Source organism: Canis lupus, chromosome 1 (genome assembly GCF_003254725.2).
Source record: "Canis lupus dingo isolate Sandy chromosome 1, ASM325472v2, whole genome shotgun sequence".
NCBI classification, from domain to species: Eukaryota; Metazoa; Chordata; class Mammalia; order Carnivora; family Canidae; genus Canis; species Canis lupus.
Window position 1 is genome coordinate 107,735,996 of NC_064243.1, and position 16,107 is coordinate 107,752,102.

Sequence of the window (16,107 nt, forward strand, 5' to 3'; positions counted from 1 at the left end):
GGCCCCCAAGGGGTAGAGGCTGAGGCGGGGCTCAGAAAATGGGCAAGGGGAGGAGAGGAATATAAAAATTGGAAATACAGGATGCTATAGACTGGGCTGCAGCAAGAAGATCTCGGGTTAGATCTCAAGTAGGACTTCCCGAGCTACGGCGGCGCCTGGGAAGCACCGCGCGAGATAAGAGAGGTGAGCCCGATAAGGAAACGCCTGAAGCGTGGGGTTAGTGGTTTCCCGAGGTCCTGACAGGCCCCGCCAGCTCCGCCTCCTCACCTCCAATACTCGGCCCGCCGGGTCCTCCAAGGAGCCACAGAGAGGCCGTCGGCGTCGGGCCAGAGCGTCACCGTGCGACGCGACCTCCTAGCGCCGCACATCTCTCTCGCTGCCAATTCCCTTTCTTCCGGAAGACTATCGAGAACTAGGAAGGGCCAGAGAGGCCCCCGACGTGGTCGCCGCCCCTCCACCCTTGACGCAGCGCTTGTTCTCCGTGGGTGGTGGTTCGTCCACTTATTCCGGAATCGCCCATTCGACGCTCTGCGATTCGCCATAGAGAGGCCCGACTCGAGTAGAGCGCCGCGTCGCGCCCGCGTGACGTCACACAAGCGCCCCTCGCTGAAGGCTTTCCCCGCCCCCTTCGGCACTGTTCTCTCTTTCCGGACCTGGCTGAGCAGGAGGCGCCATCATGGTGAGCGTGCTTTGAGGCGCTCCGGGCTCGATTATCCGCCGCCATCCGCCGCGGTTTTGGGCTGGGGGAGTGCTGGAGGGGAGCAGGGATGTCGGGGGGGTTCGAAGGGGGCGACTCCCGCAGTGAGGGGACTGTTTTGGTGGATTCGAAGACCAAGGGTGGGTTAGTTCTATCAGCCTCTGGCCACTCTCGTCCCCTTTTATTATTCTAGTTCCAGTTGAGCAGATAACCCAATTGAAGTGCAAGGAAGTTAAACGTTGTGACCGGGGCCGCGTTGCACATTGCGTTCTTCGCCACATTGCAAAGAAGTGGCAGACCCGGGATTCGGACCCGGGTGCTAACCTCACGTCCGCGCTTGGTCTCTTAATCTTTGCCGCCCCTACCTGGACCTGTCACTCCCCTGACCTGGAACCTTGGGTTCTGGGGGTGAGGGAGGTCTCCACCGTCCGATGCCCGGCTTTTGCGGCCAGGCGGACCTCTGAAGTCTCAGCTCCCTGTCCAGCCTTCAGTCTTGGCTTTCCCCGCCTGTAACCCCAGTTTCTTGGTCTGTGCATTGGGAACACAGTAATCATGCGTCACAGACGCGAGTTTGGGAAGAACCTGTAGGAGCTACACATTGGAGATTCTTGGATACTGAAGTGCTGGAGGAAAGGAGCTACGAATAGTCTAGTAGCTCTACAGCGCCTGACAGGGCCTGTTAAGGAATCTCAGGACAGCAGCCGGAAGTGGTGGAAGTTGTGGCTTCCTTCAGTTTTCTTAGCTGAAGTGGGCAAACTTGTCTCCTCGGGCTGTTGGATTCAAGAAGCTAGTGCATGGAAGATTCTAGTACTGGTTCTGTGTGGAGTAAGTTCCTAACAAAGGTTCTTTGCTGTATTATTAGGTAGAGTCTGCCCTTGGGTCATGTTCTTGAAAAATACCACTTTTGGGGGATGCCTGGGTGGCTCAGTTGGTTAATCATCTGCCTTTGGCTCAGGTCGTGATGCTGGGGTCCTTGGATGGAGCCCCAGGTTGAGCCCCATCAGGGCTCCCTCCTCAGTGGGGAGTCTGCTTCTCTCTTGTGCTCTTTCTTTGTCAAATAACATTTTTTAAAAAAAATACAGCTTCTGAAGAATTAAAATTTGTTAGTGGATGTAAGTCCTTTAAAGCTTTTTAAGATGCCATGTGCTGAAGGTTTTGTGTGTGGATTTAATACTTTTCTTATGTTGGGGTTGTTGGAATCCCAGGTCTTCTAAGGGTGGACTTGGGATTTGTTGTCTCTTCAACAAATGAGGCCCTCTCTCTTCCTCAGAGAGGAAGAGTTCTGGGGGTGAGCTGCCAGAGAGAGTTGGGCCCACGGTCTATTCTTATCTCTGCAGGGAGTCGACATCCGCCACAACAAGGACCGAAAGGTTCGGCGCAAGGAGCCCAAGAGCCAGGACATCTACCTGAGACTGTTGGTTAAGGTGAGGTTGAGGCCGGAGCCCCTTAGGTGCCACCTAGAACTGCAGCTTCTAGAACCTCCTTTCTAGTATCAGGCTTCTCCAGGGGCCTGCAGGGCAGGCTCCTGTCTGTGGTTCTGCCCAGGGCTCCTGGAGTTTCAGTGTCCTCAGCCTCAGGGCTTATACAGCTGGGGAGTGGGGAGGGGAATTGGGGGGGCTAGGGGATGGGAAGCCATAAAAACCTTGGCAGCCCAAACCGGTTTTTTGTTAAGTTGAAGGTTGGAAGAATGGTGGGGGCTACCTACCCTGGGTTCCTATTCTGACTTTTCTCTGACCTACAGCTGTACAGGTTTCTGGCCAGACGAACCAACTCTACCTTTAACCAGGTTGTGTTGAAGAGGTTGTTCATGAGTCGCACCAACCGGCCACCTCTGTCCCTTTCCCGGATGGTGAGGAGCTGATTCCGTGGGTGACTGGATTGTGTCTTAGAGCCTAGCTTGGGGCAAGGTTGCGGGGGCTCAGAGCCTGGCCATCAGCTGGTTTCCTTCATCCCTTGGTGTGTGCAGAGCTCCAACCCTTGACCCTGGGGCTTATAGTTAAACAGCAGTGGGGGGATCTCTGGGTGGCGCAGCGGTTTGGCGCCTGCCTTTGGCCCAGGGCGCGATCCTGGAGATCCGGGATCGAATCCCACATCAGGCTCCCGGTGCATGGAGCCTGCTTCTCTCTCTGCCTCTCTCTCTCTCTCACTCTCTCTCTGTGACTATCATAAATGAATAAAAAATTAAAAAATTAAAAAAAAAAACAGCAGTGGGTATTTGAGCAACTTGGGCTCATCTTGTCGTCGTGAAGTTGGGGTGGTTGTAGTGGCTTCAGGTGGCCTGCTGTCACATGACACTGGTCTCAGGTGTCATAAGCTCTCCTGAAGGAGAGATCTGTTGAAAGGTCTGCATTTTGTCTCTGGTGTTTTTCCCGCCTGGACTGGAGGTTCAGCCTATGCTGATTGAAAAGCTTGTGGCATGGGTGGGTTCAACCCCTTTGGGGCCCAGCTGTCTCAGGCCTTGGGATGCCTGAAGCAATGAGGTTGGAGTGAAATGCCAGAAGGAACTTCCCTTAATGTGGAATTATCCTTCTCCCAAAGATCCGGAAGATGAAACTGCCTGGCCGGGAAAACAAAACAGCTGTGGTTGTAGGAACCATAACGGATGATGTGCGTGTCCAGGAGGTGCCCAAGCTGAAGGTATGTGGAGGGGGCTCAGGAGTGTGGTGGGTGGGCCAGAGCCCAGACTCGCAGTAGAGTCTGCTGACCTGGCTCACTGCTGATGACCTCTGTCAGAGTGCCTTGAGGCTTGTGATGCATTCCTAGTCTCTTCTCTGGGTGAGGCAGGCATCGCACCTCCCTGTCTGGGTGGCTTTTAGGGCTGAAGGGGGATTGTCCTTTGTATTAGTGATGCTGGGTGTCCCCAGGCAGCCCCCAGCCCCTTCTGGGTCCCTTTCTGTTGCCGGTGCTGGTTCTTGAATTTACAGGTTGGCTTCAAGTCTAGGTTTCTCTGCCAGTCTGTGGCCTGTGGACAAAGTCATGGGTCTCTTTTATATTTCCATTTCCGGGGTACTTGGGTGGCTCAGTTCGTTAAGTGTCTGCCTTCGGCTCAGGTCATGATCTCAGGGTCCTGGGATCAGGCCCTGTGTCAGGCTCCCTGCTCAGTGGGGAGCCTGCTTCTACCTCTCCCTCTCCCTCTGCCTTTCCCCTTGCTTGTGCTCTCCCTCTCGCGCGCGCGTGTGCTCTCAAATCTTTAAAAAAAGTCTCCATTTTCTTATCTGTAGTAACTTGAAGTTGTTGCAGCCTTAAAGGTGGTCTTGGACATAAATTAGCTATCGTCAGGTCGAGCTCTCTGTAACAGTGGTGTCCCCAGTCTCCGCAAGCAGCTGGGTGCCTCTGCTGGACCAGGGCCATGAAGAGGAAGGCCCAGCAGCCCTTGGGTGGCCATGCATGGGGTCTGACCACATCTGTCCCGTGTGTTCCCTAGGTGTGTGCACTGCGCGTGAGTAGCCGTGCCCGGAGCCGCATCCTCAAAGCTGGAGGCAAGATCCTCACCTTCGATCAGTTGGCCCTGGACTCCCCTAAGGGTTGTGGCACCGTCTTACTCTCTGGTGAGTGTTTAGTGGCTCCTGTGGCGACTTCGGGGAGCTGGGTCCCTACCTGAACCCATCTTCCCCTTCCCAGGTCCACGCAAGGGCCGAGAGGTGTACAGACACTTTGGCAAGGCCCCAGGAACCCCACACAGCCACACCAAGTGAGTATGCCCAGCCTTGCCATCTGCACCCGGTTCTCCCCTGGACCCCACCCTGTGGATCTGGGCCTTGGGCTCACTTCCAGCCTCTTCTGTTCCTCACACCAGTCCAGCCTCAGCCCCCTAGAACTCCTCCCCTCATCTTACCTGCTTTTCCTCAAGACGTGGCTTAAAGCTATTATTCCCTTTTGCTGAGATCTCTGCATAGCCAGCCCTGTAAGTGCAGTGTTCAGGGCCTGAGGCTGCATTTCCCAGGTGGAGCCTGTCTTACCCCACTTTGGGGCAGTTCGCATCAATACTTGCCAAGCGCAGGTGCTAAGTGCCCTTGCCTGGCTTTTCCAGCAGCCTACTAGGTGTCACCCCCCCTACCCCCCCCCCTTTTTTTTTTTAAGATTTTATTTATTCATGAGAGACACAGAGAGAGAGAGAGAGGCAGAGACACAGGCAGAGGGAGGAGCAGGCTCCATGCAGGGATTTCCAGGAGGTGGCGCTAAACCACTGAGCCACCCGGGCTGCGCCGCCGCCGCCGCCCCCCCCCCCCCCCCCCCCCCCCCGCTTCCCTTTTGATGTCCCCGTGCTGGTCTGTTAGAGCAGGCCCTATCCTTGCCCCTTAGAGGCACACTCTCACCTTCTTCTCCCTCCCCGCAGACCCTACGTGAGATCCAAGGGCCGGAAGTTCGAGCGTGCCAGAGGCCGCAGGGCCAGCCGAGGCTACAAAAACTAACCCCAGATCCTGCCTTGTTATTAAAAAGATTTTGAATGCCGATGGTCCTCTGTGTATTACTGTGGGGGGGGGGGCGCGGGAGACGACGAGAGCGGATTGGAGCCTTAGGGTGAGTTGGGGAGTAGGACAGGACGCGGTGCCCATCTCCTTGGAGACCAGCCTGGGACGGGACCTTCCCCCTGCGGAGGGCGGAGTCAGCTCTACCTGCAGGCGCCCTCTGGCGGTTCCGACTCGTGCCTGTCGATCCTGTGCTGTTGGACCCTTACGGGCCCACTACGGCCAAAGCCCCGCCCCCCTAATGCGCCGGATGACAGGTGTTTCCGCAGCTGCTCAATTCCCCGGATTAGCCACACCTGCTCCGGGCTGGGGACAGTGGGCGGTGTGCGGACCGGGAAGTGCAGGAGGGGGCGGGCCCGCAGTGGGGGAGGGGTACGTGGGAACAGGTGAGTTGTTACCCTCTTCAAAAAGCTGAATCTGGCGGGCCATTGGGCCCTGGGGCAGTAACTCGGTGAGTGTGTGCCCTGGGCTAGCGCCTTCCCCTACCGGCACTCGAGGGCCTTTCCCAGGGATCTGCTGTGGGCCCTCCTCTGTTTACATAAGGGGCTGGGTTCCCCGGATCCCAGGCTAAAACCTGATGAATGAGGCCAGACGGCCGGAAGAACGGCAGAAATAAATGCAGGAGGTCTCCAGACCCCTATTCTGACCTCCGAAAAGGCAAGACAAGGAGGGATGGGGATTTGGACACGTTGGGGGAGCTGGATGGGGTGAGAGGGAGTCCTGGTTTTATTCCTCTTCTCTTCGTAGGCCCTATCGCTGTAGTGTGCAGGAAGGAAGCTTCTGGGTGTGTGATTGGAAGGAAGGGCTGCTGGTTTGCAGGAATCGGGGGTCCAGTGTCCAGAGGTTGGGTCAGAAGCCTTAAAGGGTGGTCCTTGGCCAAGAATAGGTGGACAGTCAGCTAGCAGGAGATAGTTGGATTCAGGCAGGAACCCAGACAGGTCAGCTTGGCCAGGGATCAGCACAGATCAGAGGGCAGCCCAAGACCATTCTGGCTGGGAGACGGGCAGCCAATCCAAGCAACTGGCTGGTCAGGCCCTCCAGTGAGATGGGCTGTTGCCACTTCCATGGTGATGAAAGCTCCTGTTGAGTGTATCCTCCACTGTAGCCGCCCAAGTGGGTGTGAAAGCCCAGGAGCAGAGTCCCCGGTCCACAGAGACAGACCTCATTCCCTGGCTGGGGGAGGGTGATGTCCAGACTTAGGGCTGGAGCCCATTCCCAAACAGAGCAGGTCCAAAGGGGAAATGCCTGGGATGGTCAATCAGTGAGAGCCGGTGGGGTGAGCCAGTCACCAGTCCTCTGGAAGAACATTCTGCTGGACCCATCTGGGTGCTCCACCGGGTGGTCAGATAGTGACATTGTTAGTTGGAAGCAATCGATGTTTGCCAAATGATCCAAAAGATGGCTGGAGAGGGCCAGTTAGATGTGCTATAGGTTGGGGACAGATAGGCAGCCCACTTTGCCTTTGGTTAGGGACATTTGGGTGGTAGGAGACAGGCAGACAGCCTGTTGCTGTTGCCTGGAGATGGTCGGGCAGTCAGCCGGACCTTTGACCAGGACAGCCAGGCCCTCAGCCTGACCAAGACTGAACCAGCAAACGGGTCAGTTGGGGTTATTGAGTGGCCAGGAGACTGGAAATTGTGTGGTGGGAGCACAGAGGAGCAGCTCATGGGTCACACAGCTGGGGACGGTGTCAGGTGGTCAGCCTGACCATCAGATGGCCAGCCTGCCACGGTGGTGGCTGGAGGCAGGTGGGTGGTCAGTCTGAGCAGCCCACACCCTAAGCAGTCTGATTGTCACGACGGTGATCCAGGGACACAAGGTGCCACTCACAGAGCTGCCCTGGAAGCCTTGGCACCGCTGCATAGACTCTGCTTGGCAGGAGACCCCCCACCCGCACCCCAGATGGTCAGTCCCCCAGAGACGGCCAAACCTTCAGACACCCAGCTGCACGGTCCTCCCACCTAAGCAGCCCAATGGCAGCCTCCCAGCTGGCAGCGCTGGAAGGAGTGGGGTCAGGGCCCGAGGGGCTGCCCTTGACTGAGGCCAGCCCCAGCTTCCTGTATTCCGAGGGCCAGCGCCTGGCTCTTGAGGCTCTGCTGAGCAAGGGCGAAGAGGCGTTCCAGGCCTGCGTGCAGCGCGAGGGGCTGCGGCCCTTCCTGAGCGGGGAAGAGCTCCGGAGCCTGGTGGCGGCCGCTGAGAACTGGACCACATGCAAGCAGCCACCCGGCAGGGCAGCAGAGGGAGCCACTGCCACCGATGGGGACTCCGGCAGCCTGACTTACTGGCCCGGACAGTCAGAGGAGCAGGTGCCCACGCTGCGATTGGGCTGGCCGGAGGACTCGACCTGGAAGGGAATCACCCGGGCACAGCTGTATACCCAGCCACCCGACGAGGGCCACCCGCCCCTCAAGGAGCTGGTGCGCCAGGAAATCCAGGCCGCCTGCAAGGTGGGGGTCTCAGGGGCCCGGTGTCCATTCCCCAGACCCAGACATCCTCGCATGCCAGCTCCTGGACCTGGGAGTGGTGCATCCCCTGAGGCCTGGGGATCTCACCCATGTCTTCCTGGGACACCTCTCAGGAGGGGGGACACAGGTGTCCACATCCCCCAGCCTCATCCTCACCCTCTCTCCAAGGCCTGGGTCCCCCTAGGCATCCATGCCCCTTGGACCGAATCATCTACCCCCCCAGCACCCCACCCTACCACTGGGGTAAGTGTCTCCTTCCTTCCTCCCATAGAGGGCCCAGATGTCTCCCCTATGGCCCCCTGGATAGCCTGTTCTATTCTTTTTTTTAAAGTCATTTTTTAAAAAATTTTTATTTATTTATGATAGTCACACACAGAGAGAGAGAGAGAGAGAGAGAGAGAGAGAGAGAGAGAGACATAGGCAGAAGGAGAAGCAGGCTCCAAGCACCGGGAGCCCGATGTGGGATTCGATCCTGGGTCTCCAGGATCGCGCCCTGGGCCAAAGGCAGGCGCTAAAGCGCTGCGCCACCCAGGGATCCCTCTTTTTTTTTTTTTTTTTTAAGATTTTATTTATTCATGAGAGACACAGAAAGGCAGAGACATAGACAGAGGGAGAAGCAGGCCCCCAACAGGGAGCCCGACATGGGGCTCCATCCCAAGACCCTGGGATCATGACCTGAGCCAAAGGCAGATAGATGCTCAACCCCTGAGCCCCCCGGGTGCCCTGTCTGTTCTTTATATAACAGCTTTGTGCCTGCCAGCTCCCACGCTAAGTGCTCTACATGACTTAACATTTATAATTGTTAAGAGGGTCCTGTGAGGTTGGTACTTACAATACCAAGTGAGGAGAGTTGGGGAAACTGAGGCATGGGAGGTTAAGTCTCTCAATGGTAAGTGGCCAAGTGGGGATTTGAACCAAGGCTGTCTGGCCAGTGGGTCAAGAGTCATCACTGCTGCATTTTTCTGCCTGTAAGACCCAGGCCCTCAGCCCCTGAGTCCCCAGAGCTCCCCTGGGTGGCCGAGCAGGTCATCCCCCCCACCCCTGGTATCCATGGCACCCCCAAGTACCCAGCCGTGCAGTTGCCCACATTGCCCTGCCAGGGCATCTGGCCCACTGAGCCCTGGAGCAGGGCCACCACATAGTGTCACAGCTCGCAGGACGCCACTTGCCGGTGCAGACGTCATCATGATGAGTTTTCCAGCAGCAGAGGCCTTGGTCTCCAGGAAGGACAGTCTTTGTCTCTTTCACATGTAGGCGCCGTATTGAGCAGCAGTCTCTGTCTGGGGGTCTCTCCCGCAGCGCCCCCTGAACACCCCGTCAAGGACGGGCCTTTAAACTCCCACCCTCAGAGTCCCTCACTCCCAGGGCTCCACCCCCTAGATGCCCCCCGGGTCTCCGGGTTCCATCCACAGCCCGTCTCCCCACGCCCCCCAGCTAGTGGCCGTGGTCATGGACATCTTCACTGACCCAGACCTGCTTTTGGACCTGGTAAACGCTGCCACACGCCGCTGGGTGCCTGTCTACCTCCTCCTGGACCGCCAGCAACTGCCTGCCTTCCTGACCCTGGCCCACCAGCTGGGAGTGAACCCCTGGGCCACTGAGGTAGGAGCCTGGCAGGAGGGACCCAAGTCCCCATTCCCCTGACACTAGGGCCAGTGGGGGCAAGCCCTTCCACTGCATCCTAGCTCATCAAGGTAGATGCCAGCCGAGAGGGTCCTCTGAGATCTGATGCCCCTGGCATTGGGGGAATTAGAGGTGGGTCTTCCCACGGGGTCCCTTTGAGTTAGGGGTATTTCCAAGAGAGACCAATATTGGTGGCTCTGGGGAAGCTGGGACAGACCTTTCCTAACCAGCCTGGAGGGACACCCAAGCCCTGGGCAATGGGCGGAGGTGCATGGGGTTGGCCTGAGCTACGGTGTCCCCCCTCCACTCCAGAACCTAGATATCCGTGTTGTGCGGGGCTGCAGTTTCCAGAGCCGCTGGCGACAGCAGGTAAGCGGCAACGTACGAGAGAAGTTTGTGCTGCTGGACGGCCACAGGGTCATCTCCGGATCCTACAGGTGCGCCTGCCCCTCACCACACCTCCCAGCGTCTGTCCCCAACCCTTGGGGAGCAGTTGGCATCCCCCTTACCAGCATCTCTTTCCTGGTCTGTGAAACGGGGCTAAGCCCCCCTCTCACTGGTAGAGGAGGTACCATAGGGCCGAACCTCCTTGGGGTGGAGCCAGGCCTGCCTGCGGGGAGGAGGAGAGTCATCTCTTTGACCCTGTGTCTTTGCCCCTCATCTGGGAAACAGAGCCCACAATTTGTGTGTGGGTTTCAGAACCAGGAGGACATGGATTGGAGTCCTAGCTCCGCCTTGAGTTAACTCCACCTCTCTGAGCATCTCTAAAAAAATAGAAGAGTTGGTGATGACCAAATGACCCGGTGGCCCACATCCCTCCTCTCCTTTCTCTGGGGTCTGACTAACCTTGACTCTGGGCTGGTGCCTTCCCTGCTCTGCGCCTCACTTTCCCCATCTGGAAAGTGTGAATAATAACAGCACCTGCCTCATAGGGTCACAGTGGGGGAGGGTGTGGGGTGCCTGGATGTTGGGGTCTCTTGGCCTGGCTTTGAACTATAGCTCTGCTGGCTACTAGCTGTGTGACTTTGGGCAACTGACTTCACCTCTCTGTGCTTCACTTCCCCTTCTACAGGATGGGATGATACAGGTCGTAGGAAGCTGCACCCAATTCTCTGGTCTCCACCTTGTAGATGTCAGTAGCGACCCCCCTTCCCCTATTATGGCAACCCAAAGTGTCTGGAGACATTGCCACTGTCCCTTGTGGGGGCAGAGGTGCCCTGTTTTTACCAGTGCTCCCCACTGGTGGTTTTCCATCTTGGGCCTGCCTGCATCAGAATCACCTGGAGGACCCGTTAAAAACACAGACTTCGGGAGCCTCTTTGCACCACCTACCCTCTGCCCCCTATCACCTGGCTGGGGACGGGGTCTGAGAATTGGCATCCCTAGCTAACTCCCAGACGGTCTGGGGACCTCATTTGGAGAATTGCTACCGTGGAGACTGGGCTGCCCTGGAAGGCATTTACCTTCCTGGCTTTGCTTGGGGATTCAGCGAGATCACGGTGCCCTGGCATGTAACATAAGCAGTGCTCCGTAAACATCAGCTGTCATTTATTATTGTCATTGTTCGTTTTAACCATATTTCATCGACTCTGAGGTGCCACCAATGAAAAGAAGCATCCTGATCGAAATGTGAAAAGATACGCGTCTTAGAACCAATGAAATACAGTAGGGGTACAGCCAAACCCACCAAGCATGGCTCCCCACCACTGAATAAGGCCTGAGGATGCTTCGCCGAGCACTGGGCTCCGGGTGGACAGCCCTAGAATGGATGAAGCCGGGGCCACAAGAGGTTGTCCAGGGCCTCTGGCCATTTAATGGGGAGAAGGGGTGGAGGCGGGGGGCTCGGGGAGCAGCGGAGCCGGGACACCAGTCCCAGGTCCTGCCCTTCAGGTTGGTCACAGCAAACGTGGAAGCAGCAGCAGCAGCAGCACACCCAGCGCCAGGCCGGCGGCCCGCCCCTCCCATCTGGCGGGACTGGGGGCCCTGTTACACATGTGGCCGTAGCAGCACGTGGTGGTAAGCGTGTAGGTGACACCCATGTAGGTGACCGGCTCCTCGTGGCCGCAAGAAGTGGACAGCAGGCAACCTTTGTTGATGATAGGGCCGAGGCCTGGAGCCACCCCATGGCCTGTGAAGCAGTCCTCATCGTCGCCACACTGCATGTGGATGCCGGGACACTGCTTGGAATCGGTCAGCTCACAGAACACACAGTCCTTGGCGCCTGTGGTGCCCGGGGGCAGAGCCATTGCCAGAAGCAGCAGCCAGCCGAGGACCATGGTGGCCTGGCGGCGGTGACGGTGCCCAAGCCAGGCCGTGGGCTTCCTGGGCCTCCCGGAACTGCTGAATGACGCTCCTGAGGCCCACGAGACTTTTGCCCCTGGTCTGGCCTCCCAGGGTCAGCACTTGGAGGGTCCTCGGGTCCCAACGCTCCGCGTCCCTCTTGGGAACTCCGTTGTGACCACTGCTTGAGAGTCCTCGGGTCTCAGAAGCTTCCCCAGGACGGAGACAAGCCAGCGGCCACTACCTGATGGGAGTCTATATGGAGCGGAATGGGGTGACCTCACAGACCCCTCAGGGCTCCCACTGGCCCCTCCAGGGGTGAGGTCACAGGTGGGGGGAGGGGTGTCACAATCTGCTGGCAGACAGGCCCACCAACCTGCCAGGGCGTGAGGACACTGCCACCCCGCCAAGGTAAGGACGATCGGACCAACACTCGCTCTCCTGGTCGCTGACTCATCGGTTCTCTGGGCGCTGAGCCTGCAGAGGTGCACAACCAGTGGGGAGCCCGTTTTTCAGATGGGTAAACCAAGGCTCAGGAAGGGAAGGTACCATGGCCAAGGTCCCCAGAGCCGGGAACAGAACCCAGATTCATTTAATTCCCAAGAGGGCATTTACCGAGCACCCGTTGTGTGCCAAGACCCATGCTGGATGCTTTATTTATTTATTTTTTTTAAATTTTTATTTATTTATGATAGTCACAGAGAGAGAAAGAGAGAGAGGCAGAGACATAGGCAGAGGGAGAAGCAGGCTCCATGCACCGGGAGCCCGATGTGGGATTCGATCCCGGGTCTCCAGGATCGCGCCCTGGGCCAAAGGCAGGCGCCAAACCGCTGCGCCACCCAGGGATCCCGCTAGATGCTTTAAATACCACCACTGTGACGACACTGACGACAAGGACCCTAGGAGCGCTGCACACCACAGCCAGCCGGGCACCACGCAGGGAGCTCAACCCTTTGTTCGCTCCTTCCAATCTTCCTACTTCTTTGCTCCATATTGCAGATGAGCAAACTGAGGCAGGCACAGTCAAAGGAGTAGGCCTCGTGGGGGTCAGCAAACTAATCCTACCTCTCAGAGAGGGAAACTGAGGCACTGATGCCTCCTTTGCTGGGGATGGGGCAGAGTCCAGGTTTAAGCTCAGGCCAGCTTCCAGATTGTACTTAAAGTAGCTTAACTCTTGTCACATCAACCCTCTGGGTAGGTGCGTGGGCTGTTCCCATTCTCAGGGGTGGTGGTGGTGCTGGCAGGTGTTAAAGCCAGAGAGGTTGCAGGACTTGCCTAAGGTCACACAGCCTGCCCTGGGACCAAGTGGGGGATCAGTAATAGTGTCCAGGCTGGGGCGCCCCCCCTGGGCTGCACAGAGATCTGACCCCTCCCTGCGTGCCCCCCAGCTTCACATGGAGTGACTCACGCCTGCATCGCGGCCTGGTGACCCTGCTGACCGGTGAGATTGCCGATGCCTTCAGCCGAGAGTTCCGGACACTCTATGCGGCCTCCTGGCCGCTCCCGCCCGCACCCACCCTGGGCCCCTTCGTAAGCACCGTGGGGGGGCTGCAGCTGGCTCCCAACCCCCACCGTGTGGTCCGCCGCCGCTCTGTGGCCCCCATGTCCCCGCCGCCACCCGACGGCCCGTTGGCCCAACGCTTGGCTGCCTGCCGAGTATTTGAGGGTGACAGGCAGGAGACCCCGGCCACCCCAGGGCCGGCGCTGAGCGACATCCTGAGGAGTGTCCAGCGTGTCCGGACCCCCAGCGGCCCCCCGGCCCGGCCCAGCCGCTCTCTATGGGACCTGAGCCGCCTGTCCCAGCTGTCGGGCTCCAGTGATGGTGACAGTGAGGTGAGACCTGGTGGCCTGCCTGAGCAAAACAATAGCTGGAAGAGGATGGGGCAGCTGAGAGCTGACTATGTGCCAGGCCCCAGGCCAGAGCTGGGGTGCGGGGAAAGTGCCCACCTGAGTTCACGATCCCAGGGACCCTTTCCTGCAGCCCTACTGTGTGTTGGGCAGAGGTGCACTGAGTGGCTTGGGCCAGGGACCCCGAGAGCCCCTGAGGGTGCGAATCCTGGCCTGACCGGTGAGAGCTGGGCAGAGATGTGCCTTCTCTGAAGCCTCCGTGTTCTCATCCAGCTAATGGGTGCAGCAATGTCCGCAGTCTCGGTGTGGTGGGAAGGAGGAGTCAGCGAGGGGAGGTTGAAGTAGAATATTAAGCACTGCGATAAGTCCCCACGGTGGGATATATTTATATTTATTTCATGAGACCCTCATCCCAGGTCAGTGAGGTAATACTCTGCTCAGGCTCATGGTTACAGATGGAAAAGAGGTTCAGAGAGGTCAAGTGACTTGTCCAAGGTCAAAACAACCATCTCTCTGTGGCCACTGTGCCACCTGCAGGCACTTTCACAGAGGTGGTGAAAGTGGACCTTTGCCATGACCTTCTGAGGTGGATGTTCTTACAGCTCAACCATTTCATCCACCCGCCCGTTTCACAGTTTTGGGAGACTGAGTCATGAGGGAGCGATTGGAACTCAGCCCCAGTGGCCTCCCTGGGGCAGCTATTATTTTTTATTTATTATTTATTTATTTATTTAATTTTTTAAAGATTTATTTATTTATTCATGAGAGACATAGAGAGAGAGAGAGGCAGAGGGAGAAGAAGGCTCCCCGCAGGGAGCCCGATGTGGGACTTGATCCCAGGACCCCAGGATCACACCTGAGCCAAAGGCAGATGCTCAACCACTGAGCCACCCAGGTGCCCCCCACCCCCACCCCCACCCCCCTCCCCGGGGCAGCTTTTAAAATGCTCTGCCTTTGGCTTCCTGGATTCAAGTGTTGTCAGCGTGTTGGGGAGGGGTCTCTGCCCCTCCCCTCAGCTGCTGAGACCCTGGGGTTCCCACAAAGCCTGTCTTAATCCTCTGGGACCCTGGATGGAGCCTCAGTGCCCTCAGCTGTAAAGTGGGCTGCCGCAAGGGCGAGAGCAGAGAGCCCTGTGGGACAAGTGGGCAGACTCGCCCTGGATGCCAGCAGACCCGGGGTGCAGCTGCTGTGGGTCGTGCCCCTCTCAGGCTCAGTTTCCCATCGGCTAAATGGGAACAGGTCATGGACCTGTTTCCAAGGGTGAGGGAGAAATGTCCCAGGAATCTCTTCCCTTGATTCCAGTCCAGGGGAGAGGGGGTTGGGCAGGGTGGGGGCAAGGTCCTTGCCTCCACCCCTGTCCAGAGCCACCCTCACCCACCATCACCTCCTTTGGCAAATATTTGCTCCCCCCTGGGACAGCTGTTGGCAGCTTCCTGTTCCTCCCCAACTGCAAAGCTGCAGGGGGAACACAGCAGCTGGCCTCCTGGGGGTCGGGGGGCCCCAGGCCTCTCAGTTCACTTCCCTTCCCCGTTCTGGAGGCTTTTCACCTTCCCTGACAGTTACACACACACACACACACACACACACACACACACACACACACCCTTCCAGGGACTCAGGCCCCAGAGCCTTCTCTCATCTTTCTTTCTTACCCTCTGCAGCTCAAGATGTCCTGGGGCTCCAAGGACACCCCGGCCAAGGCCCTGATGAGGCAGCGGGGCACCGGAGGGGCTCCCCGGGGGGAGATAGAACCCCGTCCTGTGGGCCGGTCCCAGCCCTGGGGCGGCCCCCTGCCCCTCCTCCCGGCTCGCCGCCTGCGCTATCTGTCCCCAACCCGAAGGAGGTTTGGTGAAGATGCTGCCTCCAAACTCCTGGAACCCCGAGGAGTCCAGCAGCCAGATCGGGGTGCCCAGGCAGGACTCAGGGGGCCTCGCTGACCGGAGCCGAAGCATCACTGGGCCTGCCTGTTGACTGGCAGCTCCAAGCCCCCTGCCTCCATGCGGTGACTTGGACAGGCTTCTGGCCTGGGTCTCTGGAAAGTGGAAAGGATTTTTTTTCCTCTTTGTTCTAGAACTTGGGCAGGCCCAGTGCTCGCTCTAGATGCCAGTGTCACAGCTTAGAAAACGGGCAGAAAGTCTCGACTAGCTGGAATCCTAGAAGAGTGCATACCCTACTGGGGCCAGGTCAGAACTCCTCTGAGGACAGGCCTGGCTGAGTGGCCCCGGTGCCGGCATTGTGCGGGGTGAAGGTGGGGCGTCCCTGGGACAAAGTGGGGGAGCTACCTGCACCCACCATGCTCAGGAACTGTGGGTAAACAGCTTGGCAGAGAAGCAGACAGAATCCCATACAGGGACTGGGGCTGAATAACCAGGGACACACCTGCTGGGCAATGGATCAGGGCTATGGGCGCTGGGACTGTTTTGTGGGTGCTAAGGGGTGAGTTGTTGGGGCTCCCTTTACCTCTGCTCAAAATAAAGCTGCTTTATGCCAGAATCTTGCATTTGCACAGCCTAGTAGAGGACCCAGGAACGCAGTCCCCGCCCCCTCCTCCGCGGCCGCAGCACCCCTGGCCTGGGGGGTGCGGGTCAGGTGCCCGGCGCTTGCCTCCCTGCAGTCACCCACCCCACTGGTGTGCGCAGCGGGGAAGAAGACCTCGTCCCCTCCGGGCCCTGGGAGCCGGTCCCCACCCCGGCCGCCGCCCCCCTCGCGCGCCCCCTGCCGGCCG

At 58.3% G+C, this 16,107-nt stretch overlaps 3 protein-coding genes across 3 annotated transcripts; 2 read left to right on the forward strand and 1 right to left on the reverse strand.

Annotated features, from left to right (window-relative positions):
- The first annotated feature begins 425 nt into the window (after positions 1-425).
- RPL18 (ribosomal protein L18) lies at positions 426-5,149 on the forward strand. The gene is made up of 7 exons (XM_025424409.2): positions 426-679; positions 2,035-2,121; positions 2,439-2,546; positions 3,236-3,334; positions 4,122-4,245; positions 4,319-4,388; positions 5,034-5,149. Exons 1-7 carry the CDS (start codon positions 677-679, stop codon positions 5,107-5,109), a joined length of 567 nt encoding a protein of 188 aa, XP_025280194.1. The 5' UTR covers positions 426-676; the 3' UTR covers positions 5,110-5,149.
- Positions 5,150-5,537: 388 nt separating this feature from the next.
- FAM83E (family with sequence similarity 83 member E) lies at positions 5,538-15,875 on the forward strand. The gene is made up of 5 exons (XM_025424410.2): positions 5,538-7,613; positions 9,066-9,233; positions 9,567-9,691; positions 12,923-13,367; positions 15,044-15,875. Exons 1-5 carry the CDS (start codon positions 7,140-7,142, stop codon positions 15,317-15,319), a joined length of 1,488 nt encoding a protein of 495 aa, XP_025280195.1. The 5' UTR covers positions 5,538-7,139; the 3' UTR covers positions 15,320-15,875.
- Positions 11,043-11,824, reverse strand: SPACA4 (sperm acrosome associated 4). Its single transcript, XM_025424411.3, has one exon. The coding sequence runs from the start codon at positions 11,528-11,530 to the stop codon at positions 11,150-11,152; it is 381 nt and encodes a 126-aa protein (XP_025280196.1). The 5' UTR covers positions 11,531-11,824; the 3' UTR covers positions 11,043-11,149.
- Positions 15,876-16,107: the final 232 nt, after the last annotated feature.